General features: G+C 32.0%; 1 protein-coding gene across 4 annotated transcripts in view; it reads left to right on the top strand.

Annotated features, from left to right (window-relative positions):
* Radx (RPA1 related single stranded DNA binding protein, X-linked) overlaps positions 1 to 25,515 on the top strand; it is a 44,209-nt gene that overhangs the window by 4,877 nt on the left and 13,817 nt on the right. The window contains exons 5-10 of one of the 4 annotated variants that reach the window (XM_048796830.1): positions 174 to 338; positions 1,339 to 1,499; positions 4,524 to 4,699; positions 11,925 to 11,998; positions 21,815 to 21,862; positions 23,876 to 24,007. In XM_048796830.1, coding sequence (XP_048652787.1) covers positions 174 to 338; positions 1,339 to 1,499; positions 4,524 to 4,699; positions 11,925 to 11,998; positions 21,815 to 21,862; positions 23,876 to 24,007 — 756 coding nt within the window. Of the gene's footprint in view, positions 1 to 173; positions 339 to 1,338; positions 1,500 to 4,523; positions 4,700 to 11,924; positions 11,999 to 21,814; positions 21,863 to 23,716; positions 24,008 to 25,515 lie in introns of all 4 variants that reach the window. The other 3 variants (XM_015497971.2, XM_048796831.1, XM_048796829.1) reach the window with 3 other exon arrangements.

Below are 25,515 nucleotides of genomic sequence, written 5' to 3'. Positions count from 1 at the left end.
GTTTACTATCTTTGGATAACTGTGCAACATAGTGAATAAGTGAACTTGACTTTTTTATTGGTGATATGAAACTGTTTTAATATTAAACTTTTATACAAAGAAGTCCATACAGTTTATTACAGTGACCTTTTTATTTCTTTTTTTTTTTTATGTTCTACCCTTCTTGCAAAAAGGTCATAGAGGCCAGCCATATACCTACGATACCAAGGTAAAAAACTTTATTCAGTGGATTAAAACAAAGACCGATTCTGGGGAAATGAAGAATACTGTTATTGGTGGATATTACCCCTATCCACCAGTGCCAGAAACATTTTCCAAGTATAGTAATTCTGTCAAAGGTACTAATGTAATTGCCAGTTTCTTCATGATTTGTTTATATGATATACATATGGTGTATACTATTTCAAGTAGTCATCTGTATTCTTTTATAGGAGTGAATTCAAGGGTAGCAACACACAATGAGGATCATGAGGTCTTACTGTAGACCTAAAAATACATGTTGTGTTTCCTAAAGATTAAAGTTTGATTTTTATTAGACTGGAAGAAAAGAGAAAATGTAAAAGATAACTGGGGGTAATATTTTGATTTAATGTCATTGAGAACAGATCTGACTTTGGTAGGTCCCAACTACTATGATACTATACAGAAAGACTAAAGATATTTAAAAGAGACTCTGGGAAATTTAATGTGTATATACTGACATCTGTATTATGCTACTCTTGTGAAATGATATATTGTGTATAATGTAATTGAGTGCAACCTTTAAATGAAAATGACAACAGAATCAATGAGTAGCTAAATTATAATTGAAGTACTGATGGGAGGCCTAACATTTACATTTTTAATAGAATTATTATATAACAGTTGAAAATTTTAACATAATATTGTTCATTTTTAAAAGCTATGAGATGATTGAACAGTTTGGGGAAAACATAAACTTTGCAGAGCTAAACTATTACTAACTAAATATTGGCATCCTCTTATATATCATAATGTTAGCAATGTTTTATATATGGTTGAAAAATTAAAATGTGTTTTTATGCAGCAATAGACAACACTTTATACTTTGAAATATGATATATATAAATTACATTCAGCATGCAAAATTTCTGTTACAAGTGAATACTTCAGACTGGAAGCCTGTATCACAATTTAACTGATAAATTAATTTTGTCTATTTTACAAAAATTACATAAGAGGATGACAAATATAAACACAAAGTCTCACATTTAATGTAGCAAGTTTATAATTTTATGTTGTGAAATTATATTGCAAATCTAATTTTTATCATTTCAGTTCTTTAAAACTTACAATTTCTTTGGAATTACTCTTTTGCAGTTGAGTCGCTCTTGACAGCTATAAGTGAAGTGAGGAAGGAGATTGAAGACTTGCAGTATAGGGAACAAAAGCGCATTGCAATTCAGGGGATAATTACTGTTATAAAGTATATCCCCCATGGCTGTGCAACTGAAAGTGCCTCAGCATCAGAAACACTTCTGGTATGGTGCCAGAGAAAGCACTGTGATCATAATTACAGTTGGTACCTTGTACATTATATATTGACTCTTAATGATGTAAACCTCATAGAGAAATCTTACTTGAGCATTTTGTTTGTTTCTTTTTTCCATCATTTATTTTGTGGTAGATGGAGCTAATGGTTACAGCCTCTGACATTTCCCAAGGCCCTCAAAACTTGTTTTTTGCTTTCTGCATAATTTGAGCCTATCATGAATGTCTTAAACTTCCATTGGTATATATGACTAAATTTCTTAATTTTTGTCCAGGCCAAAATTACAAGAAGTCTTCCACAGAAAGTTTTTACCTCTGTATCTGATATGATAGTACTTCCCAGGTTTTATAAGAGATAGCAATATTTTGGTAAAATAAATGATATAGTAAAAGAGGCCAGTTCTGGAATTTAGGCACAATCAAGACAAAATAATTTCCCCCTGAGTTTGAGTTTATCTTTTTAAAAACTGTGTCTATGGTTATTGATATTTATATATAAATAAGCATTTAGACCAGGCACCGTAGTGCACACCTATAATCACAGGGACTTTAGAAGCTGAGACAAGAATATTGCAAGCTCGAGGCCAGCCTCAGCAACTTAGCAAGACCCTCAACAATTTAGGAAGACCCTTCTCAAAATATAAAAAGGACTGAGGATGTAGCTCAGTGTTAAAGCACCTCTGCCTTCAATCCCCCCCTACCAAAGAAAAATTATTTAGTCAAAATTTTTCAGATATACTACTTAAGAAGACTTTTATCTTCCTCTTTAAAATATTTAATAGCACATAGATTAGATTTCATCATCTTCATAAAAGCAAAATCATAATTATCAAGTTATCATGAATATTAAGTTTTGCCCAACTCTTAAAATGATGAAAACACAGATAAACTAAAATTAAAGTCTTTTAAGAGAGAAATATTTTTTATTAGAGTATTATAGTTATACATAGTAGTTGGGTTTGTTTTGACAAAATCATATACATGCATCAAATTTGATTTACTTCATTTAGTCCCTGTTCCCCTGCTTTACCTCCCTCTTTTCACCCCCTATTCCCCTGCTCTATTCTGCTGATCTTCGTTTTATTCATTTATTTATTTATATTTGATTGATGCTTTTTACACATACAAAAAGATGAAATTTCCTGTGGTATACTTATATATGTACATAATATGATTGTGTTAAATTTATTCTGCATTTCTTTCCCTTTCCCATCTCTCCTCCCTCCCTCTCAATCTCCTTCTACTGCACTGACTTTCCCTATATCTTTATGATATTCTACCCATGTCTTTTTCTCCTTATTTTGCTCTAGCTTCTGCATATGAGAGAAAACATTCAACTCTTGATTTTCTGAGTCTGGCCTATTTTGCTGAGCATAATGTTCTCAATTTCCATCTATTGACTAGCAAATGCCATAATTTCATTCTTCTTTAGGTCTGAGTTAAACTTTTCTGTGTGTGTGTATATATATATATCACATTTGCTTAATTAATTCATCTATAGACCAGCACCTGGGCTGATTTGGCTATTGTGAATGGGCACAATTCACATTGATGTAGCCATATCACTATCGTATGATGATTTTAGTTCTTTTGGATAAATATCAAGCATTGAGATAGCTTGGTGATATGGTGGTTCCATTCCTAGTTCTTGAGGAATCTCCCTACTGCTTTCCAGAGTGGTTGTACTAATTTTTAGTCCTACCAACAATGTATAAAAATATACATTTTCCCCCCACATTCTTGTCAGAATTTTTCATTATTTTTATTCTTAATACTTGCCATTCAGACTGGAGTGAGATGAAATCTCAGTGTAGTTTTTATTTGCATTCACTTAATTGCTAGAGGTATTGAACTTCTTTTTTCATATATTTGTTGGATTTTTATGTTTCTTCTTTTGAGAAATATCTGTTTAGTTCTTTTGCCCATTTATTGATTGAATAGTTTTTTGGTGTTAAGTTTTTTTCAGTTCTTTATATATTCTGGATATTAATACCTTGTTGGAGAAGAATCTGGCAAAGATTTTCTGCTATTCTGTAGGCTCTATCTTTACATTCTTAATTATTTCCTTTACTGTGCAATAACATTTTAATCTGATGGCATCCCACTTATTGATTCTTGGTTTTATGTCTTGAGCTTTCAGTCTTGTTAATGAAGGCAGTGCCTTCACCAATATGATAAGAGTGTTGACCCTGTGTTTTCTTCTAGCATTTGTAAGATTTCTAGTTTAATTCCTAAGTCTTTGATCCACTTTAATTTGACTTTAATGCAGGATGACAGGTATAGATCTAGTTTCATCCATCTACATGTAGATATCCAGTTTTTCTAGCACGCACCTTTGGTTAAAAAGGCTGTCTTTTCTCGAATGTATGTTTTTGCCACCTTTGTGAAGGATCAGATGAATTATCATGTGCATTTGCCTCTGTGTCTTTTATTCTATTCCAGTGGTCTTCATATATATTTTGATGCCAGTGCCATGCTATTTTTGTTACTATAGCTCTGTAGTATAATTTGAGATCAAGTATTGTGATGCTTCCTGTATCACTTGGTCAGGATTGCTTTGACTATTCTGGTTCTTTTATTCTTCCGAATGAATTTAAGGACTGGTTTTTCTAGTTCTATGAAGAATAACTTTGGTATTTTGATGGAAATTATATTGAATCTATATGTTGCTTTTGGTAGTATGGCCATTTTAACAATATTAATTCTGCCTATCCAAAATCATGGGAGGTTTTTCTATCTTCTAAGGTCTGATTCAATTTCCTTCTTTAGTGTCATATAGTTTTCATTGTAGCAGTTCTTAACTCTTTTGTTAGATTGATTCCCAAGTATTTTATTTTGTATCCTGTTACTTTGCTGAATTCATTTGTCAGTCTGGAAGTCTTCTGTTTAAGTTTTATGGGTCTTCTAAATATAGAATCGTGTCATCAGCAAACAAAGATAATTTGAATTCTTCTAAAAGATTAATAGTTTTGTGAATTATTTTTAAAATGTTTTCTCTAAATTGTTGGTTTTAGAATGATAACCAACCCTCAACATCTCAAGCAGCTAGAGATGAAAGTCATAGGCAGGAAAGAGATGGTAAATGGCATCAAGATGACAGGCCTATGAGTCCTCAGTGTTTTCAAAGTACATCTGCAAGTTTGAGTCCCAGCAAGAAAAGAAGAATTCTTCAGGGCCCATATGCTAAACCGTAAGTCACTTGTATCAAGTATGTATATGTAAAGCAAATAATTTTTTGTTTACACATATTCTGTAAAGTAAGCAATTGTGATAAAAGTCATATTAATTTACAAGAACTTTCATAACAAAAATACTGCAACTAAGTGGCTTAAACATAGAAATCCTTTGTGTCACTGTTCTGGTGGCTAGAATCCAAGATCAAGATCAAAGTGTTGACAGGGTTAAGAATCTATTTTATGCTTTCCTCCAAGCTTCTGCTGGTTTGATGGTAATCTTTGGAATTGTTTAATTTGTATAAATATCACATCAGTCTCTACCTTCATCGTCACATGATGTTCTCCCTGTGTACATGTCTGTTCAATTTCACCTTTTTATCAGGACACAAGACATGCTGGATTAGGAGCACACCCTCCTCCAGTATGAGCCCATCTTAACTTAACCAGTCACATCTTTAATAATCGTACTCCCAAATAAGGTCATGTTTTCAGGTACTGAGGATTAAGAGTTCATCATACAAATTTGGTGGTGGGGGGACACAATTCCATCCTTAACAATCTTTCTGCTGGTTCCCCAAAATTCATGTCCTTCTCACATGCAAAATATATTCACTCAATCATAACATCGTCCAAATTTTTAACTCATACCAAGATCAATTTTGGTCCAGAATCTTACCTAAATATTATCTAATCTGAGCTCAGTGTTTCATGTCTGTAATCATAGCTATTCAGAAGGCCGAGACAAGAGAATCACAAGTATAAGTCTAGCCCAGACAAGTTTTAGACAAATATCTCAGAATAAAACAAAAAGGCCTTGGGATCTAGCTCAGTGATAGAGTGTTTTCCTGGCATGTGCAAAGTCCTGGATTCAGTCCCCAGCACTGGAAAAATGAATTAATTTATGAAATATATATGTGTGTGATTATATATATTATATGTAATTATATAATATTACATATAATATTAATAAACAGATATTGAGAAATATCTGTTTAGTTCTTTTGCCCATTTATTGATTGAATTGTTTTTTGGTGTTAAGTTTTTTCAGTTCTTTATATATTCTGGATACTACATATTAAATATATTATGCATATATATTATATATGACATTTAATATATATGCATAATATATGTAATATATACAGATAAACATTATATGTCATTTATCATTACATATATGTGTACATATTATGCTACATATATATAACTTTTATATGTATAAAAATCTAAATCACATATAGTTGAGACTCAGGGTGATTTATATCCTAGGGCAAAATTCTCCATGTGTAAACCTGGGAAAATGGACAAGTTATCTGTCCAAAATGTAATGATAGCACAGGCATAGGATAGACATTTCCATTCTGAAATGAGAATTTGGAAGGACAAAAGGGATTATGGTTCACAAGCAACTCCAAAATTTAGCAGAGAAAATTCCATTATATTTTTATGATTTCAGAATTATCCTCTCTAGCTGGATGCTATGTTCTTTATGCCCACCAAGATAGCCCCACTCCCTCAGCACTGCATGGTGTTCCCCTGGTCTACAATTAAGGTTATGATTTCACCCTATGGAAATGGAAAGTTAGCCCTGTTCTCTGGAACCTAGGAGTTAGCCCTACCCTCAGGGTCATTCTCCCCTTTTCTTGGAGAATAACACTTATTTGCAGCTAGATATCTCTCTAAGCTCATTTTCTGCCTATAGAATCCCAGAAGTCTGACAGCATTTTTTTCCATCTCATTTCATATATGATCCTTTCAGTGTAGTCTGTCAGCCCTTTCTGCTTTGATGGATGATTGGATCCATAAGTAACAAGCCTAATCTCTTGAACAAATGTTTCTCTGTATGCACTTGTAGTGATGTCTACAGAGCAAGCTTTCTCGTTGTTTTCAGTATTGATAGTCTGATGATTTTGTAGATCTTCATATTCTGGATTCTTTTTGCTTGGCAATTTCCCTTTCAACTGATTTTTCTCTTCTTATATTTTAATGTACAGTAAGGAAAAACAAGGCCATAACGTCAACACATTGCTTTAAAAAAATCTCCTCAGCTAAATATATAGGTTTATCACTTACAAGTTCAACATTCCATCTAAACCAAATGAGATTTGATTCAGTCCTTTGCCACACAGTATAAGGCTCACCTTTATAATAATACTTTCCTTATTTCTCTCTGAAACATCACCAAAAGCACAGTTTGCATTCATATTTCTAACTGCATTCCGTTTGTGATGAGATATGTATTGTCTAAGATGACAGGAGCTTTCTCTCTGCAGTTCTTTCTGAGTCCTTGCAAAGTCCTCCTTTAAAGTTCATATTTCTAAGAATGTCTCCTTAAGGCAGTCTAGGCCTTTTCTATATGCCCTTCAAAGTTCTTTCAGCTTTCACTTGAAATCTAATTTAAAGCTACCGTCACATTTTTAGGTATTCGTTACAACAGCAATTACACTTATCAGTACTAAAATATGTATTCATTTGGTAGGGTTGCTAAAATAGAATACAATAGACTGGATGACTTAAATGGCAGAAATGTATTATCTTACAGTTTGGGAGGCTAAATGCCATAGGTCAGGTTTTTAGTAGTGTTGGTTTCTACTGAGGATTGTGAGAAATAATCTGTTCAGGTGATTTTCTGGCAACTTTTGGTGCTTTCTTTTGGCTTGCAGAAGCATCATTTCTGTCTCCACATGGACTTTTCCATGTATGCTTGTCTGTATCCAAATTTCTACTTTCTATAAGGACATCAGTCATACAGAATTAGGCGTCCACCTACTTCAGTATGTTCTCTTCTTAAATCAACTAAATTACATTTGCAGTAACCCTATATCCAAATAAAATCACATATGGGATATTAGTGGTTAGGAATTCAACATATGAATGAATTGGAGGGAATGAACACAATTTAACTTATAGCAGGTGCCATCTTATATGGCCATGCTCAGCATGGACTAATTTGAAAGAGTTTAAGCAGGTACTACTTTTAAAAATATATATGTTTATATTATTTTGAATTTTATTTTAATTTAATATATTATAGCTTACATGTTTTACCAATTTTTCAAGCATGGGTCTTACCTATGTAAAGTGCAACTATTATAAATTGTAGATGATCAACAGTTTTGGTTTCTTTGAAGTGTCAGGAATACAAAGATAATTATAAAGCAGATTACAGAATCATTTTAGATTTTAAGATTTTTCAACCTCTAGTCTTTTATAGTAGTTGTGCCAAATATCAAGTAGCAACCTTGATAGATTGACTTATTATTTCTAAAAGTTTTTAGGATTATTGCGGATTTTCTCTGATTTTTTTTATTTTCATGTAATCAGCAAATGTCTTCCTTTCTAATAATTTTGCCTTTTATTTCCTTTTCTTGCATTATTGTACTGTTTACAACCTCTAATACAACATTGAACATAATTGATCAAAGATAAAGAGCATCTTTGTCTTATTTCTGAACTCAAATTTCTCAAGATTTCACCATGTAGGAATTTGGTGAATAAATTTAAAAGATAAAGTAAATTCCCTTTCAATCCTAGAAGCTAAAATTTTCTTATAAATCTAAGATGAATTTTACCAAATATTTATTCTGATTCTATTTATCTATTAATTTTTACCATTTATTCTTGTCACATAGTTAATTACACTCATTAATTTCTTGAATATTAAATCATTTATACATTTTTATAATTTTACTTGCTTATGATATATTATTGCCTTTGTTATATATCAGTGGACTTGATTTCAATAGTTTGGTTAGCATTTTAGTCCCCACGTTTATGATAAAAATGTCTATAAATATTTTACTCATGATATTTTTGTCAGGTCTATACATCAAGTTTATGCTGGCCACATTAAAAATAATAGGAAGAATAATTATTCTCTGGAAGATAATGTGTAATATTGGTGTTATTTCTTCCTCAAATGTTTACATGGGCTCTAGTTAAGCCATTAGGGTCTGAGGTTTTCACTGGGGAAAGAAATTCAATTCCTTTAGTAGATTTTTGGAATATTCATATTTTCTATTTCTTTGACAGTTTTGTTTTTCAAAAGAATTTAATGTTCACATCTAAATTGTAGTACTTGTTGTTATAAAATTGTTCATATAAGTTCAAGGGTTCCTCAGACCTCGGAGATTTGATAATGTACTAGGACAATTCACAGAACTTAGGAAATCACTGAACTTAACAATCACTGTTTTATTAATAAAGACTGATCAGGAATAGCCAAATTTTAAAACACATAGGACACAGACTGTGAAGGAATGTAGAGCTTCTGTGCCCTTTCTTTATGTAATACTGGCATATCAATGTGTTCACAGACCATAGAGCTCCATCAAGCCTTGTTACCCAGATTTTTGTTTTGTGTTGTTCGTATTTAATTATCTAGGCATGATAAATTGATTCATTGACTATGTGAGTGAAGTAAATATCCATCTATCCTCCCTTCCCAGGAGGTCTGAGCTAGCTCTGTGCTCCAACTCACAGATTACTTGCTTGGTCTTTCTGGAGACAAGCCCCAATCCTGAAACTATCCAGGGACACACTAGAGTCAACTCATTAGCATAAAAAGGTACTCCTATCACTTAGAAATTCCAAACATGTTTGAAACTGTGCAAGAAAAAACACGAAATATAGCCTTTACCATGGTTCTATAACCACAGTTCTTAAGTTCAGCTATTCTGATTTTCAGTTCTAAGAAGCCCACTTGCTTCTTTTTCTAAATATTTACTGTTGAGATTCTGTATCTGTTTTGTCCATCTTTTCCTGTTTTCTTGAATGTATTAATTAGACCATTTGAAATCATGACCTGTTAACTCTAATATGTAGATTAACTATTGGTACTATAACAGTATTTAGGAGCTTATATCCACCAACAATTTAATTCTAATGATAGATAGTCAACTTAAGGGCTACTGAGTGTTCTATGTTAGATTTTAAAATACAGTAAAAATCCAATAAATTATAATAAGTGGGTCATTGAAACCTCTTTGTTTAATTCTATTTAATATATTTACTCTATAAACAGAGAAAGTGAACCATACCAAGGTTAGGTGAACTCTTAAAAATCATTTTCAGCATCTCCTAAGGGAAAAAAAAAAACACTGTAGGAAAGATTTTTTTTTAATGGTTGTTGCCTGGAAGTCATTTGCTAATTTGAATTAAGGATTACTGACTGGGCTGTGGATGTAGCACAGTGGTAAAGTGCTTTTTTAGCATGCATGCAGTCCTGGGTTCAATCCCCAGCACTGAAAAAAAAACAAGGATTATAACATTTTTGATCATTATAATAAACTTTCTAATTTGCTTATATTAGCAACTTAATAAAAAAAGACATGTGAAATGTCTTCTGCTTTTTTTTTTTAGGAAGAAGATACTGAAAACATTCCTTCAGTTCATTATATAGAGCATTTCAATATACAACGCAAGATCAGTTACATTACCTCATTTGATCCTCAACTTCCCTGTGAGGGAGAAGCAAGATAATTATCTCAATTGTACAGATTAGATAATATATCTATTATATTTAATATATTAAATACCTTTAATTTCATTGCATTAAAGATCATTTATAAGTTTACAAGAATACTAACTATAATCCTGTTAAATAGGATGAGGAAATGGCGTACTATAGGATCTAAATTTCTTATCTGAAGTCAATAAATTGATAATAAAGGCAAGATTATAGTGTAATTTAGAGCCCCTGACATAATTTTTATAATATTCTGCCACTATGCACCATATATATCTTTATCTTCTCTTCTTTTAGCCCTGTTTACCCTTTTTATACTCAGTTATCCTTTTATTCTTGTTTTCATCTTTTTTCCAGTTTCTTCAGTTGATATACACAGATACCGCTTCTCACATTTAACCGTTCACCAAATTCTTGGGATGAATGATTATATATTCCAGTGAGACTCTCTTCAACCACTTCTTTAAAATTCCATATAATGGCAACATTAGAATTTGAAAACTTTTTATCCTCATTTATTTCAGATGAAATAAAATCATGTTATAATCACCCTTTTAAAGAAATATGTACATTATGCTTAAGGATCTCAAAATATGTGCAATTTAATAATTTATTTTTAATTATTTAGACTTCTCTTAGGGTTTATGTATTTTGTTTACTAATTTCTAGAAATAACCATGTTTTCATTAGCTGAAAATAATATTTTTTATTTATTTATTTTTTACATACAGCTGAAAAAATTTTAAAACTCAACTGTAAAATATATTTTTACTTGCAGACTTTTATAGTTAAATGATTCTTTCTTCCTTCACTAACACTACTTCTTTTGGTTCATCAATAACTGACTAGCAGAATTAATAATACTATTAGAGGAGATAAATCTGTTGATTATTTAAGTTGAGCAATGTGATGTGGTATTTTACAATATGACATTTCTGTTTCACTTTATGCTCTTAATTTTGGAAATGCAACAATTGGAAAAATCTCAGCAATATTGCAAAAAAGCTCATAAGGTAAAATTTTCCTTAGAAAAGCATGATTCTCCTTAGCTTCAAAATAAGATGATTCCCCTTTCATTCACTCATTTCAGTTCAATGAATAGTTATTGAGGTAGATACAAAAACAAAATAAAGTCTATACTGTTGTAGAAAGCTTGATCTTATGTAAGGTACAGATTTATAAACCTATAATTTCAATACAGTGTAATGCATGCTATGTTAGAAGTCTATTCATTGTACTGTAACAGCATGTACAAGGTGCAGTTAGCCATGACTAGAGATCAGAGGTGGCATCTTAAAGCCTGAGCTAAATATTGAAGGATAAATAGGAGTTAACAAGACAAAAGGGGTATAGGATTTTTCCATATGGAAAGAAAAGCACAAAAGTTTGAAGGACCATGGGTCTTTAAAAACACAATGAAACAAAGTTGCAGAAACAGGCAAGGTTGTTTTTCAGAATTGTTGAACAAAGCAAACATGAGAATGAAAATATTTCCATCTTTATTTGAAATTTAATAAAGTCAAATGCTTCCTCAAATGGAATACTCCTTAGAAGAAAATTTAAATTTATTTCAGTATTTAAATGATATTATGTATGGATATTTTCATAATTATATCCACATTCATATTTAATACATTACTTTAAGAAACAGCCTGCATATTTTCTACATTTATTGAATTGAAATAAATTTTGAATAGAACCAGCTAGGATTTTTTGTTCCCATTAGTGTCACTTTTTTAAACTATTATTTATTTTATTTTGATTCTTTGTAGAGTTGCTGTACCTCAGCCAGAGGTTTTGGCACAAACAAAAGGAAATAAGCCTGGCACGTCAAGCTTCTTCCAAAGTATGTTGTTATTATTTATTTTTATTATTTATGAAACCTATATGGAACAATTATATGTATCTTACTGTTTGATTTGATTCTGCCTTGTTGTGTCATACTTGCTACTAGGAAAATATAAGTGGTTTATCTTAGCTTAGATCATTGTCAAAAATACTGATAAATTTTGTGTCATCCCAAAATTTAAAGTAATTATAATAGTAGTTACTACAGGCTGGGAAAGAGGAGTGAAAAACAAAATGGCTAACAGGTACAGGGGGTGCAGTAGAAATGTGGTAGAGATTTTCTCAGAACAAAGGAAAGATAACATGGTACCATCAGTATCAATGTGAGCCTTCCACAACTCAGTTGTAACATTTTTGGTACTCTATAGTATAGAAATAAAATGTCCAACTAGGATGTGCATTACCTTATATGGGAAACAAAGAACTAGTATATAAAAGGAAACTAACAAAAATATATAAAGCTAGGCCTCCTTACACTAAATGCTCAGCCTTTGAATAAGAATGCTCTGAGTCTGTGTAGGCACAGATAAACATTGCTTCCTGCTCAATGCCCTGGTGTCCTGTGTCTCTGTGCAAAAGTCCTGCAACAGGATAAGAGGAATAACTTCTAATAGTCCATGGAACAGTGATGTAAGTATGGTTTACATTTAATTGTATATTTTAAAATAACTAGTAGAGATTTTTAATGACTCAACACAAATGATAAATGTTTGAGGTGGTAGATATGCCAGTTACCTTGACTTGATTATTACTTATTAAAACACTCCACTGTACCCCATAAATTTGTATAACAATATGTGAATTAAATTCTTAAAATATTTCTAAAAACAAGTAGTTAGGCTATATGAACAGCCACCATGTATTAAAATGATAAAATATGAAAAAAACATGACCTTAAACAGAAATGCTATTTGAGAGGGACTCCATTAACCTCTAGTAGAAAGTAGAAAATATTGACAAAGCAGAGTTGAAAGTTAGGCTAATCCCCCTCAAGAAGCAGCACATGTGTGGTAGACAGGAAAAAAGTAGTCAAAATCTTATCAGTCTTGCTTGTGACTATGACCATCATATTTTTGGTGTGGATTCATGGTCCTATCCATTTCTGTGAGTTGATCTTGCAAGTAAAATAAATATTAATAAATCTACCTATATGCATAGTATACTATATGCCTAAGTGAGTGTCATTCCAAGAAATAGCAACTTTCTGAAAGTAAAAAATTCCTTAAGTTGGCAATTTTGGCACATGATTCTGTCTAGTGCCATTGACTATGGTAGGAAAATAAATGTTATGTTATTTGAATATTGCCCAACAATGTTGGTTAATGTTCTCCAGTATTGGGGCATTTATTATAAGTTAGAATTCATCAAAAAGCCTGTAAAATATTTTCCTTGTTAACAAAAGAAATCCATTTATATTTAGCAACATGTATCTCATTGTCCATTTGGAGGTGCTCTTGTACACTCTTAGACTGTAACCAGTGTCAATACAAAATGAAAGCAGTTTTTCTACATGTGGAATATACTTTTTCATTTTAAAAGTGACTCTTATTTGTCTTTTTAGTCCATATTCCTTTTAAAAATTTTCCTACTATCAAATATCTATATCAGGTACAAATTATTTGACATAGTAAATTGGTTAATAGTAGTGATGTTTTTAAAAGTGAAAGTAAATACAAACAAATATTGGTTTCTTTGGTGGTAGTATAGCCCTGCAAGTATACTTCTTTTAGTTAACCAAAGAATAACTAATTGTGAAGTTTAATTTTTAATTGAGAATAAATATAAATGAATTTTAAAAGTTTTACTTCCTTTCTTTGCTATTGACTTTGGATTTATTTTATTTTTATTATATTTTATTAGTGCATTATAATTTTACATAGTGGTGGGCTCACTGTGATTATTCAATATGCATATATATCACAATTTGCTCCATTTCATTTCCCAGTACTTTTTCTTTCTCTTCCCTCCTTCTTTCCTCTGATCGCCTTCCTTTACTCTTCTGGTCTCCCATTTATTTATTTATTTTAATTAGTACCTTATAATTACACATGAAAGTGGGATTTACTGTGATATAAAAAATTAAGATTAACAACAAAAGTGAGATGAGGGTAAAGTACTATAAAAATCTAGTCCAGAGAGTTGATCCCTGTATAAGATCTTATTTGAAACAGATCATCTCTCTGGTTTAGATGTTTTAGCATTTTATGTCCATCCTTCTTTTTGGTATTATTCTTTTTTTTTCATTTCCCACCTAAACAGAGGCAACACTGTCATTTTATTCTATATTCTCATTAAATTTGAAGTCTCAATGAACTTTTCCAAAGTATTTCAATAAAGGTGTTTGTTGATTGTTACATAATATGAAATTGTGGTATTTTGAACGATTCTATTGTAAAAATTTTTAGTCTTTCTTTTCTTAAATAATAGCCATCTATACTAGCCTTATCTGTTACATTTATATGCATTAGCTAATGACATTTTTTTCTTATTTCATGTGTCATATTCTAGACAGGCTGTTCACTAAATAATGCTTACTATTTAGTTCAAATGTTTCAATGAGCATTTTGGTTGGTTTTAGCAAATAAATAAATTAAATAACCTCAGAACTCATGGATAAAAGGCTATTTTTCCTAACTAAGCATAACTTGAGACTTAAAAAGAAAATGTTTCTCAGAAAATGGATCTTACCTGGATTCTAAATTCTAAAAATTAAGGAGAAAACCATAATTGATTTTAGGTTTTTGTTTGTTTGTTTCTACATGTGCAAGAAATTGACTAAATTCCTGTAATTCTGTTTGTCAGCTGATGATCACACTTCATAAAAACTTTTACATTAACATCTCTAAATTATCCCTTCAGTTTTACCTACAGAAAACAACATGGTACTTTACAAATTTATATAATAATAGTACCAGCCATTGATTGAACATTCATGTGCCAAGCTCTATGCTGAGATTTTGTATTTATATTATTTATCTCATAGGCAGTGATTATTGTAAATTAATTTCATCTTTTCCCTCATGTTCCATACTTTTTCTGAAAAAAAAGCCTATAAATTTACCATTTGTGTGCTAACTGAAATAAAATAATATAAATTATTAAGTTTTAGACTAGAGAAAGAAGAAACTTAAATAATAGTCTGTTGGATTGAAAATAAAAGAAAAGATTGACTTCTAGCCAATTCTGGCAGATCAAAAAGCCACAAAAGGATCTGGGATCTGGCTACCCCCTCCAAAAAAACATGTAAACCAAAGGAGAAAACATTATAATACAAATATATAACCAAGTCCAAAATAAGAATGAAAAAACATAAAAGCAACACAAATATAATTTAAATCTAGTAATGAATAGGAACCAAAACTAAAACAGCTCATGGGCATTTCAGAACTAAATAAAGTCCTTAATTTTCCTGAGCTAAAGTATAATCAATACATGGAAAAAGAGATTCCAGACCACAGGCCTCCTTCATGTGAAGAAGAACCAATATAAAATTGGGAAGTTATGGGAGCCAGAGAAATTATGCCTCTTAGTGTAGGGAATTATTGAAGAGCTTCCCATATTCCCTGGGTACTAGGTAGGGGAAAGTCACCAGTGATAAATTAGAATATCAGATCTATACAGCCTGGAAGTGTGGTCATAATTCACATGACTCAACTGGTGAGGACATTGAGATAAGGAATTATCTTTTGATAGCTGGTCCAGAATCAGTGATATTATGATCTTAAGGTATTGACAAGGGTTAAATGTGAAACTTCCTTGAAGGGAGTTCTTATAAGCTTGGGTGCTTGCAACTTCCATGGAAAATAACTACAGAAAATTAATTATGGTTAAAAAAATTATAAACTTCCCAAGGAAATGTACTACTTTAAAGCAATGTGATCAGATGTAACACATGAAAGAATTTATACTCCAGAAACTGGAAATAGACTGATCAAGGGATTGAGGCCAGGACAGATACCAACATTTTCAGATGCTCAAATTTTATATAATAAGTAGTGTTTGCATATAACCTTCACACATCTTCCCATGTACTTTAAATCATTTGTATATCACTTATGATATCTAAGTGAATAGTTATTATGCAGTATTATATAGAGAACAATATCAAGGAGAAAAGTCTGCACATGTTCAATACAGATGCAATTGTTTTTCAGATATTTTCAATCCAATGTTGAATGAATCTACTATTATAGAGCCTACAAAGAGAGGGAGAGAGCAGACTGTTTCATTTGTGGTTGCTCTGAGGATTAACTATAACATTCTAAGTTTATAACAATGTAGTTTGAATTTATAGCAACTTAATTCCAATAGCATAGGACTGTGCTCCTCCTGTATAGCTCTCCCTACCCTGCACAGTTTATGTTGTTGTCAGCACAGATTGTATCTACACATTCTATGCCCTATAACATATATTTATAGTTATGTTTTATACGTTTGTTTTCATATAGAAAATAAAAAGTAGAGTTACAAACTAAAATATGAAAATGTTAATTTTATATTTATTTCATCATTTAACTTCAGGTTACTGCCTAGTATCCTTTATTTCAATCTGAAGCACTCTAACTTTAGCACTTCTTGCAGGATAAGTGGAATGGTAACAAATTCCCTCAGCTGCTGTTCATCTTAAAACATCTCAATTTCTTCCTCATTTTTGAAAGGAAGTTTTGCTACATATAGAATCCTTATTTGACTTTTTTTTTCACAACTCTGAAAATATCATCTCATTGCCTTTTGGCCCTCTGGTAACTGATGAGAAATCTGCTGTTAAACACATTAAGACTCTTGCACTTGACAAATTGCTTCTCTTTTGCTGTTTCCGTGTTTCTTTGTCTTTTGACAATTACATTATAATCTGAATCATTTTAGGTCTCCTTGAGTTTATCCCAGTTGGAGTTTTCTGGAAGTGTTGATTCATATCTCTTTTGAAATTTGAGAAGTTTTGAGTCATTATTTGAAGAAATAATGACTTTCTACATCTTTCTCTTTCTCTTCTCCTATTTTAACTCCTACAGTGTGAATGTCAGGCAGCTTGATGTTGCCCCACCAGTCCCCTATGCTCTGTTTATTCTTCATTCTTTTTTCTTTCTTCTCAGATTAGATGATTCCAGTTGACCTTCGGGTTTTCTGTTTCTTCTTTTGCCTGCTCAAAAATACTGTTGAAACCCTCAAATGAATTTTTGTTTTTCAGTTTTTTTAATATCAGACTTTTTATTCACTTCCTTTTATGTTTTTTTTTCTTTATTGATATTCGCATTTGTTCATGCATTTTTTTTCTGGTTTATTTTAGAACTATGTCTGTTTTCTTTTAGCTCTTTGAACATATTTAAATACCTGTTTTAAAGTGTTTGTCTTACAAGTCCAGTATCTGGGCTTCCTCTATGACTGCTTTTGTTGTTGTTGTTTTTCCTTTGCACTTTACTTTCCTAATTCCTTGTATGCCTTTCATTTCTCATTGAAAACCGGATATTCAAATATTACAATTTGGTAACTATGGAAATAAGATGATTCCCTTTCTCAGGGTTTGCTGGGGGAGGTTATTATTAAAAGCTGTAGTCATCCCATTGTCTAGTAACTTATCCCAAATTTTTGCAGACTATTACTTGTTGTGTGTGGCCACAGAACTCTGTTTCTTAGCTTATTTTCAGCTATTGTTCTGACAGAGAGTTCTTTGAACAGTAGAAACTAAAATGAAATACTACCTCTCCCAGTCTTTGCAGATTGGTTCTGTGCCTGGGTCCTCTGTCAAACTTAGCTAGACTTGCACTGACCTAAGGAGCAGCCTGAGTTAATACCTTAATATCTTAGGTCTTTTCTGACTGTGTACCTTGTACTGGGCCTGTCCTTGGATTTTTTAATTCCCCAGGATGGCTTTAAATGCACCAATTTCCCAACAAAAGTTTCTGTTTGGCTTTTCCTCCATGGTCTTAGGCAGTTGATTTTATGTTTAAACCATAATCTTCTGCCCCAGGTGTCTGCAGGTTGTTTGTCCAATTTACAATGTTTTCAAGCCATATCCACTGCTTTCTCAGCTGGATCATTTCCATGTTAGGTGAAACAGAGACCAGAGTCTTCAGTCAGTACTTCAAGTACACCCTGGGCAGGTTAGAACATGACTACATAATAATTCTTGAGTCCCATCAGTGAGAACCCGAGTTACCCTCTTCAAGACTGCAGCCATGCCAGGAAATCGTGGAGCAAGGGCAAATAAAAAATGCCAAAATGTCAAGGCTCTGGATTCAATGATCAGGACAGGGAAAAATGCCACAAAACTTTTACTATTGTTAAATTCCCTTTTTCCTGATTTAGTGTTCACTTGGTTGCTCTAAACCTTTGACTGTTTTCCAGATTTCTGGCAGTGAGTACTGATATTTTCTGCTTGCTTTTCAATATTTCTGTTAAGTGTCAGAAACTTTGAGATACCTATTCTGCCATTTTGCTAGACTCATAAGGTTTGATTGTTTCTTTATAATGTTATCAACCATTGATGATAAATGTTTAGGTCTGTTAATTCATGAAGTGTTGCAAAATATTCATATCCTAATTCTATCATTCCTTATTTATTAGCTGAAAAGCTCTGTAAGAAGAAACTTCCTTTCATCTATTATTTGGTTACCCATTATTTAGTTCTATTTGTAAAGATGAGCTAAATGCTTGATACTTCACTCTATCAGTTTTCAAAGTAATGAGTTGGATCTCTAGCATCTTCCAAAGGTGACCAGTTGTCATTGTTGTTTTGGTGTTTTTAATATTATAAACTCATGGATTTAAACATACTGAATTTTTATTTCCTATTGCAGTTACCACCCTCATTGTTGCTCACATTATTCAATCTTTGGTGAATTAGGAAACCATTCATTTTTGCTTGAGTGCTTTTGGAGATATTTTTAGTTATAGATGGACACAATACCTTTATTTTATTTCTTTATTTTTCTATGTGGTGCTGAGGATCAAACACAGTGCCTCACACATGCTAGGCAAGCACTCTACCACTGAGTTACAATCACAGCCCTTATGAGTGCTTTTAATATGACCTTAGTAATGTTCCATAGTTGGTTTTCTTTTTTTATTTGCTTGTTTGCTATCTTGTTTGACATCATATTTCCAGGCTTATCTTGATTATTTTTTACCCAGACATGGAATCAGACATTTCTCCACAGAGCTCTCATACTTAAGAGACTAAAGATTGGGCATTATGTGTACTCATTTATACTAGCCTAGTTATTATCTCTAAGCCTTTGCAGTGGACAGAACTAGAAAATATGCTGCTCTGATTGATTGGTTGTTAGCTGGTTGGTCAATTAAGACAAAATGTGTAATGATTTCACATTTGTATTTCAGATTCAAATTCACAACTAAATAACTTCCACTTAGGAAATAAAAAAAAAAAACTTTTTTTTCCTACTGTAAGAATCCTGGTTCTTAAAACCCTAGGGATGATAGAATATCAGATAATAACTTATTTGCATTAACCCAACACATATAAAAACAACCTCAGAATAATTATTTTAAGGTTTGTTTTGTTGCAATTCGTTTAAATTCTACCCCACTAAAGATGTACAATCAAATTATTATAGCTTAAAAATCACTCATACTCTTCCTTTCTGTAAGGTTCTACCATCTACTGGATAGACATTTAGGTTCACCTCTTTTATTTTAATGTTTAGATATTGCTTTCCTTAAATAAGTATGTACTTTTGTTTTATAATTTGGTTAATTATTTACATGGTTCCAAAGTCAAATATGCAAAAGAATATATATTTAAAGAATTTTATTTTCTATCCTTGTCCCCCACATCTTATCCCTTCACTCCCACCATGGATGACTTTTGAGTTAATGGAATCATTCATTTTTTCCATTATTTGTTTCTATAATATAAGCAAATATTTGTGTATATCAGAGAAAAATAGAGTCATGTCCCCCCCTTCTTAGATTAATGCACTAATATTAACTACCTTTTAATAACAATATGGCAATACCTAATTGGTTGAAAATATGTTGTATATACTTTGTGCCCCAGGATTCCCCCTACATTTTGGCCACATGGGCAGATCTGTTCTAAGATTTTTATTAGAACATTTTTTATAATAGGCAAAATTGAAAGCTAAATGTTAATTAACAGAGGATATATACATAAAATATAGCATATTCATATACTAGAAGATATCTTGAAATTTCAGTGAATGAATTAAATCTCTATATGTGGCCTGGGGAAATTGCTTAGCAGTAGAGCACTTGGCTCGCATGTACAAGTTCTTGGGTTTGATCCCTAGAATTTCAAAAAAAGAAAATAAAAGAATAGATCTATATTTGTCAACCTTGTTACCAACATATTCCCAGACATATTTCATGATAGCTTTGTTTTTTTTTTCTACGTCTGCAAATTCAAAATTCATTCATGTTATGAATATGTAGTTAATGTGTGCATAGTTTGTTGTGACAGGTATTTTGAAGTCTATAAAGTTTAATATCTTATCCTTTATATCTAGTAACTTAGATAAGTAGATGTGATATACATTTGAAAAGTTCACAATTAATAAGAACGGTACATCTAACATCACAAGACATTAAAGGATTACAGGTAATCCCTGGCTTTTATAATCCTTTAAAAAGTCTATTATATAATTACCACCAAACATAGACCTTATCACTGACTGGAATACCCTGTTCTTCTTTAGCCTTGTAGATCTTGCGCCACCTGGGGTGAGTGGAGGTAAAGGGGAAAGAGACAAGGAAAATAGTTCCTCTCCTTCCCCCATGCTTCTATACATCCTTGTCTACTATTATCCTCATAATGAAATGTTCAAAGTAGATATTATGAAGAAAATCTCCAGGCCTGTATATATATTTTGTACTGCATCCTTCATTACTTTACAACTTAAATGTAGTCTCCTATTTAAAAATTTCCTCATTAAATCATAAAACTGATCTCACTAGAAATAAGAGTTAAATGAGTAACTAAAATAATAAAGTAGTAATTGTAATTATAAAATATAGAAATATAATTTTGCTACATGATTAATTTGTATTTACCTGTGTAAAAGTAGGCTTAAAACATGTTCCATACAACAATTTTAACAGCATTTAAGCTAAAAATAAAAGAATTCCAGTTCACAATTTTCCATTCTACATTTAGAAAAACCTGAGCTGTAGTAGATATATTTTGTCTCTTTCCTACATTCCTTTGAAATGCTGCTATTCACAACCAGTCATTTCCAATGTCTCCTGTACTGGTTTCAGACCCATTTATATTAATTAATTATGAATATATAATTGGGATAGGTAATTATGATGCTAAAATAAAAATAATAAAACATATGATTTAGAGGAATTTTTCCTATAAGCATTAATATCTTGATGGTCCTCAGTATTAACATCCAAATAAAAAAATATAAAAAATTGTTATTTCTGGAAGGGTCAAGAATGACTTTTTTTCCCAGAAGGTAAATGTAAGTACTTAATTTTTTTGAAAACTACTGTAGCATTCAACTTTTTTTTTACAGTAGTGCTGGGGATCAAACCCATGGTTTTGGCCATGTTAAAAAGTACTGTACTGCTAAGCTACATCCCCAGCCCCAGCACATACCTTTTTCATGCTGTATTCTAGAACAAATAAGAGAGAGATGTTCTTTATGGTTTCAGTCATTGTAATAGCAACTTAATGATATTCAAATTATGTGCCTTTATTGGTTTGAATAAGGGAGATTTATTTCTAGAAAATGCAAAAGATGAAACTATTTCCCACTCCTCTGTTTCGTCCTATTAACTCTTGAGTATTTCTTTTAGATTTAATTTTATTCCTTTCTTTTCCATGTAGGATTGCTTTCCCGTTTGTTGTCAAGCATTATTATTGGAAGTCAATTAAGTATGTTCATCAACTGAATTTTGTGTTTAAAAAACTCTTTTGTAATATTGCAGTGTTTTAGATTCTTGGTAAGAAATATATGTTCAAATTTCTTAATCTTTCCTTATAACTCAATATAATATTTTACTTTGTACTCCAATTTTGGTAAGTCTTCATCTAGGCTTAAGAAACCAAGCAAGTAGTCTTGGAATATGCAATAAAATCTGAAAAGCAGAAGTGGTATGTTAACTGTACTGAAATCTTGCCGTTAAAACCATCTTCTGTCTCAATAATGTTTCTTAATACTAGGGTAAGAATCAGTACCAGGACATAGGCAGTCTACAAGGAAGCAACAGAGCAAGCTCGTTAAACTCTGAAAGGGAGTTGCTGTTGGCTTTCCTTAGCTAGTAGAACTAACTAGAGAGTCTTGTTCCACATCCATTTTTCTGATTTTACCATATGTCTTCAGTTCCTAGGGTATATTATTCAATTAGAATATCTTTTGTACAAATTTCTTAACATCATGTCTGACCCATAATAGGTACTCAGTAATTATTTTTTGGGCCATGCAAGGTGGCACACACCTATAAATCCCAGTGGCTCGGGAGGCTGAGACAGGAGGATCACAAGTTTAAAGCCAGCCTCAGTAACATATTGAGGCCCTAGGCAAATCAATGAGAACCTGTCTCTAAATAAAATATAAAAAAAGACCTGAGGATGTGGCTCAATGATAAAGCACCCCTAGGTCCAATACCTTGTACAAAACAATTATTATTATTATTATTATTTGTTGAATGAATGTCATAATGTTTAAGGGATAAATTATGTTCTACCTTTGAAACTAAACATTCTAGGTAAGTTGTACATAAGAGTTAAATTGATTTAGAACATTCAAGAATTGAAGAGGAAGCTAGATGTGATGGTATATGCCCATAATCCCAGCTACTCAGGAGGCTGAGGCAGGGAAATCACAAGTTTTAGTCCAGCCTGGGCCACTTAGAAAAATAATTTTAAAAGGGCTGGAGATGTAGCTCACCAATAGAGCACCCTAGGTTCAATCTCCAATATCACAAAAAAAATAAAAATTTAACAAGCAAGAATTAATTTCTTTCATCTCAATTTAGTTCCTTCTTTGTTTTCTATGTTATTTATATATAAAAGGATTGTCATATATAATAAATGATCCTTCTTAAGAGGAGATGTATCTAGAGTAAAGATCATATTTGTTCAGGTCACTTTTAGCAGAGATAAACAAAATTTTATTTTAAGCTCAAATTCTACCAATAATGAGTGACCTCTAAATGGTGCCATTCTCATGAATTTGATTTCACTTGAATTTGTGACTGAATATAAAAGGAATGTATGTTTATTTAAGAACACTTGGAAAATACAGAAAAAAATATAAAGAAATTAATTATAATAGCCAGGTGTAGTGGTACATGCCTGTAATCACAGCAGCTCAGGAGGCTGAGGCTGCAAGATCTCAAGTTCAAAGCCAGTCACAGCAACATATCAAGGCCCTAAACAACATATCAAGACCCTTACTGTAAAATATAAAAAGTGCTGGGGATGTGGCTCAGTGGTTGAATGGAACTGGGTTTAATTCCTGGTACCAAAAAATAAAAAAGATAATTACAAATATCGATAACTTTGACAATACAGAAAAAATATTGCTTTTAATCTATTGGAATCAGTGAATCTAGTTCTTTCCTTGCTTTGATAAGAGTTATCATTTGGATATTCATTTTGCGTTTTAAGTGACTGATTTTCAAATTTCTCATCTAGTCCTGATTAATCTATACTTTTTTCATAGTGAATGCCTTGTTTTAAATAGCTTATAAGTCAGATGCATTTGTTTCGTTGTGTCTTCAACAGGTCAAGAAAGTACAAGTGCTAGTACATTAGGCAAGGGCAGAAAACCCATAAGTGATAGGTGGGAGAGCCAAATGTGGAGAGAGAAAAGTTTTGGCTTAATAGACCACCTACATTACAGCCATGTGTACCCTGAAAGTATTCCACGGAAATTTATTTTAGAACACAGAAAGTTTCTTACTCAGCAGTACAATTCTCAGCCTGCAAAATATGTACCACCAGAAGGAAGACCCCCAAAACTTGATGACTTTATGAGTGCTCGAAGCCTTGGACATTTCGAAGTAACCATCCTAGGTAAGTCACCCGTTCTTCTCTTCAGTTATTTTTAATGACATAGTTTAAATATCGATACTATTTCTCTTTAAAAAAATTAAGCCCTCTCCACACATGCTCATGAAAATTAAGCTCACAAGGAGCTTCCCTTTGGCTAAAAATAAAGGAATAGAGCACTAATTCTGCAATATATGAAGCTCTAATTTTGGGCTTTTCAGCATTGACAAATCCTTGGAAAGTATTTGAGAAGAGAAGAATTGAAATTAAAGGAACTTTTCTTCACCCCTAACTATCTGACTACTGTGCTTCTAGGACTGGTTCTATTATTTCTTAGCCACTGCTTTGTTGTCTATATACTCTGCTTCAGTCTTTATGAACTGTTGAAGGGTAAAGTGTAAGTTAAAGAGAAGTAGTAATAATCAAGGTAAGCCTCTATGAAAATAGGTCTATTTAGGGGTTGGGGTTGTGGCTCAGCAGTAGAGCACTTGGCTAGCATGTGCGAGGCCCTGGGTTCGATTCTCAGCACCACATAAAAATAAATAAATAAAATAAAGGCATTGTATCCAACTACAACTAAAAAATAAATATTAAAAAATAGGTCTATTTAGCCTCTGGGGGGGGAAACAAAATTCTCAAGTAACTCAGGTTGAACAGAAAGAAATTATTGAAAAAACTAATTTTGTCTGATAAGGGGAAATAAACGGATTTCCCATCTTATTCAAAACTAAGAGATACCTAGCTATAGAACTCAAAACATTTAAAATGAAAATTTTAAATTTAGATTTACTTGTTTGTTTCTAAATAAAAGAAAAATATATACAAAGATAATTCTAAAATAAAACCTTTGCCAAAATGATTCTCGGAGTCAAGGAAAGAATTTTGTCTTTCATAAGAAGATCTTAGCACTAGATCTTGCTGCCTTAAAAGGAAGCAATGAGGAAGAATCATGAGCACATTAATTTAATGCCTGGAAAAAATAAAGTTAATGGATTTTTACATCTGTAGTTCTGGAACGAACTGCCCTAATTTTTATCAAGACAATTTTCCCCTTTATTCTCCCCTATCCCTTCTTCCCTATCTCCTCAAACATAAAGATGTATATGCATGTGGATAAATATATGTATAATCTATGAAAAGGATGAATTTCCACTGACTTCTACAGATCTAAGGTTCAAATATTCTTCACTAGACTATATTACTTGATCTCTTCAGATGGTTTATCAATCTTAGTTTAATATCTGGGAAGCAAAAACTGTAACAAGATTTCCCATACATCAAGAAAAGTAACCATGGAAACAGTGAGTTCATCTCAAAACATAGAAATTGAATGATTTTCTTCCTCTTAACATGGTACCAATCCATTAAAACAGATTGACTAAGACAGCTCAGCTATCTTACATCTAATTGTAAACTTTTTGTAGCTTTGGCTATGAGTCAGCTGGAAGCAAGAATCAAATATAGAAGACAAGTTTATTCTGCTTGCCAGCTCTAATTCATGTTAGAAGCAATATATATATATATATATATAT

Source organism: Marmota marmota, unplaced genomic scaffold, assembly GCF_001458135.2.
Source record: "Marmota marmota marmota unplaced genomic scaffold, marMar, whole genome shotgun sequence".
NCBI classification, from domain to species: Eukaryota; Metazoa; Chordata; class Mammalia; order Rodentia; family Sciuridae; genus Marmota; species Marmota marmota.
The sequence above is the reverse complement of the archived record's forward strand: the minus strand, read 5'-3'. Positions and strand labels throughout refer to the sequence as shown.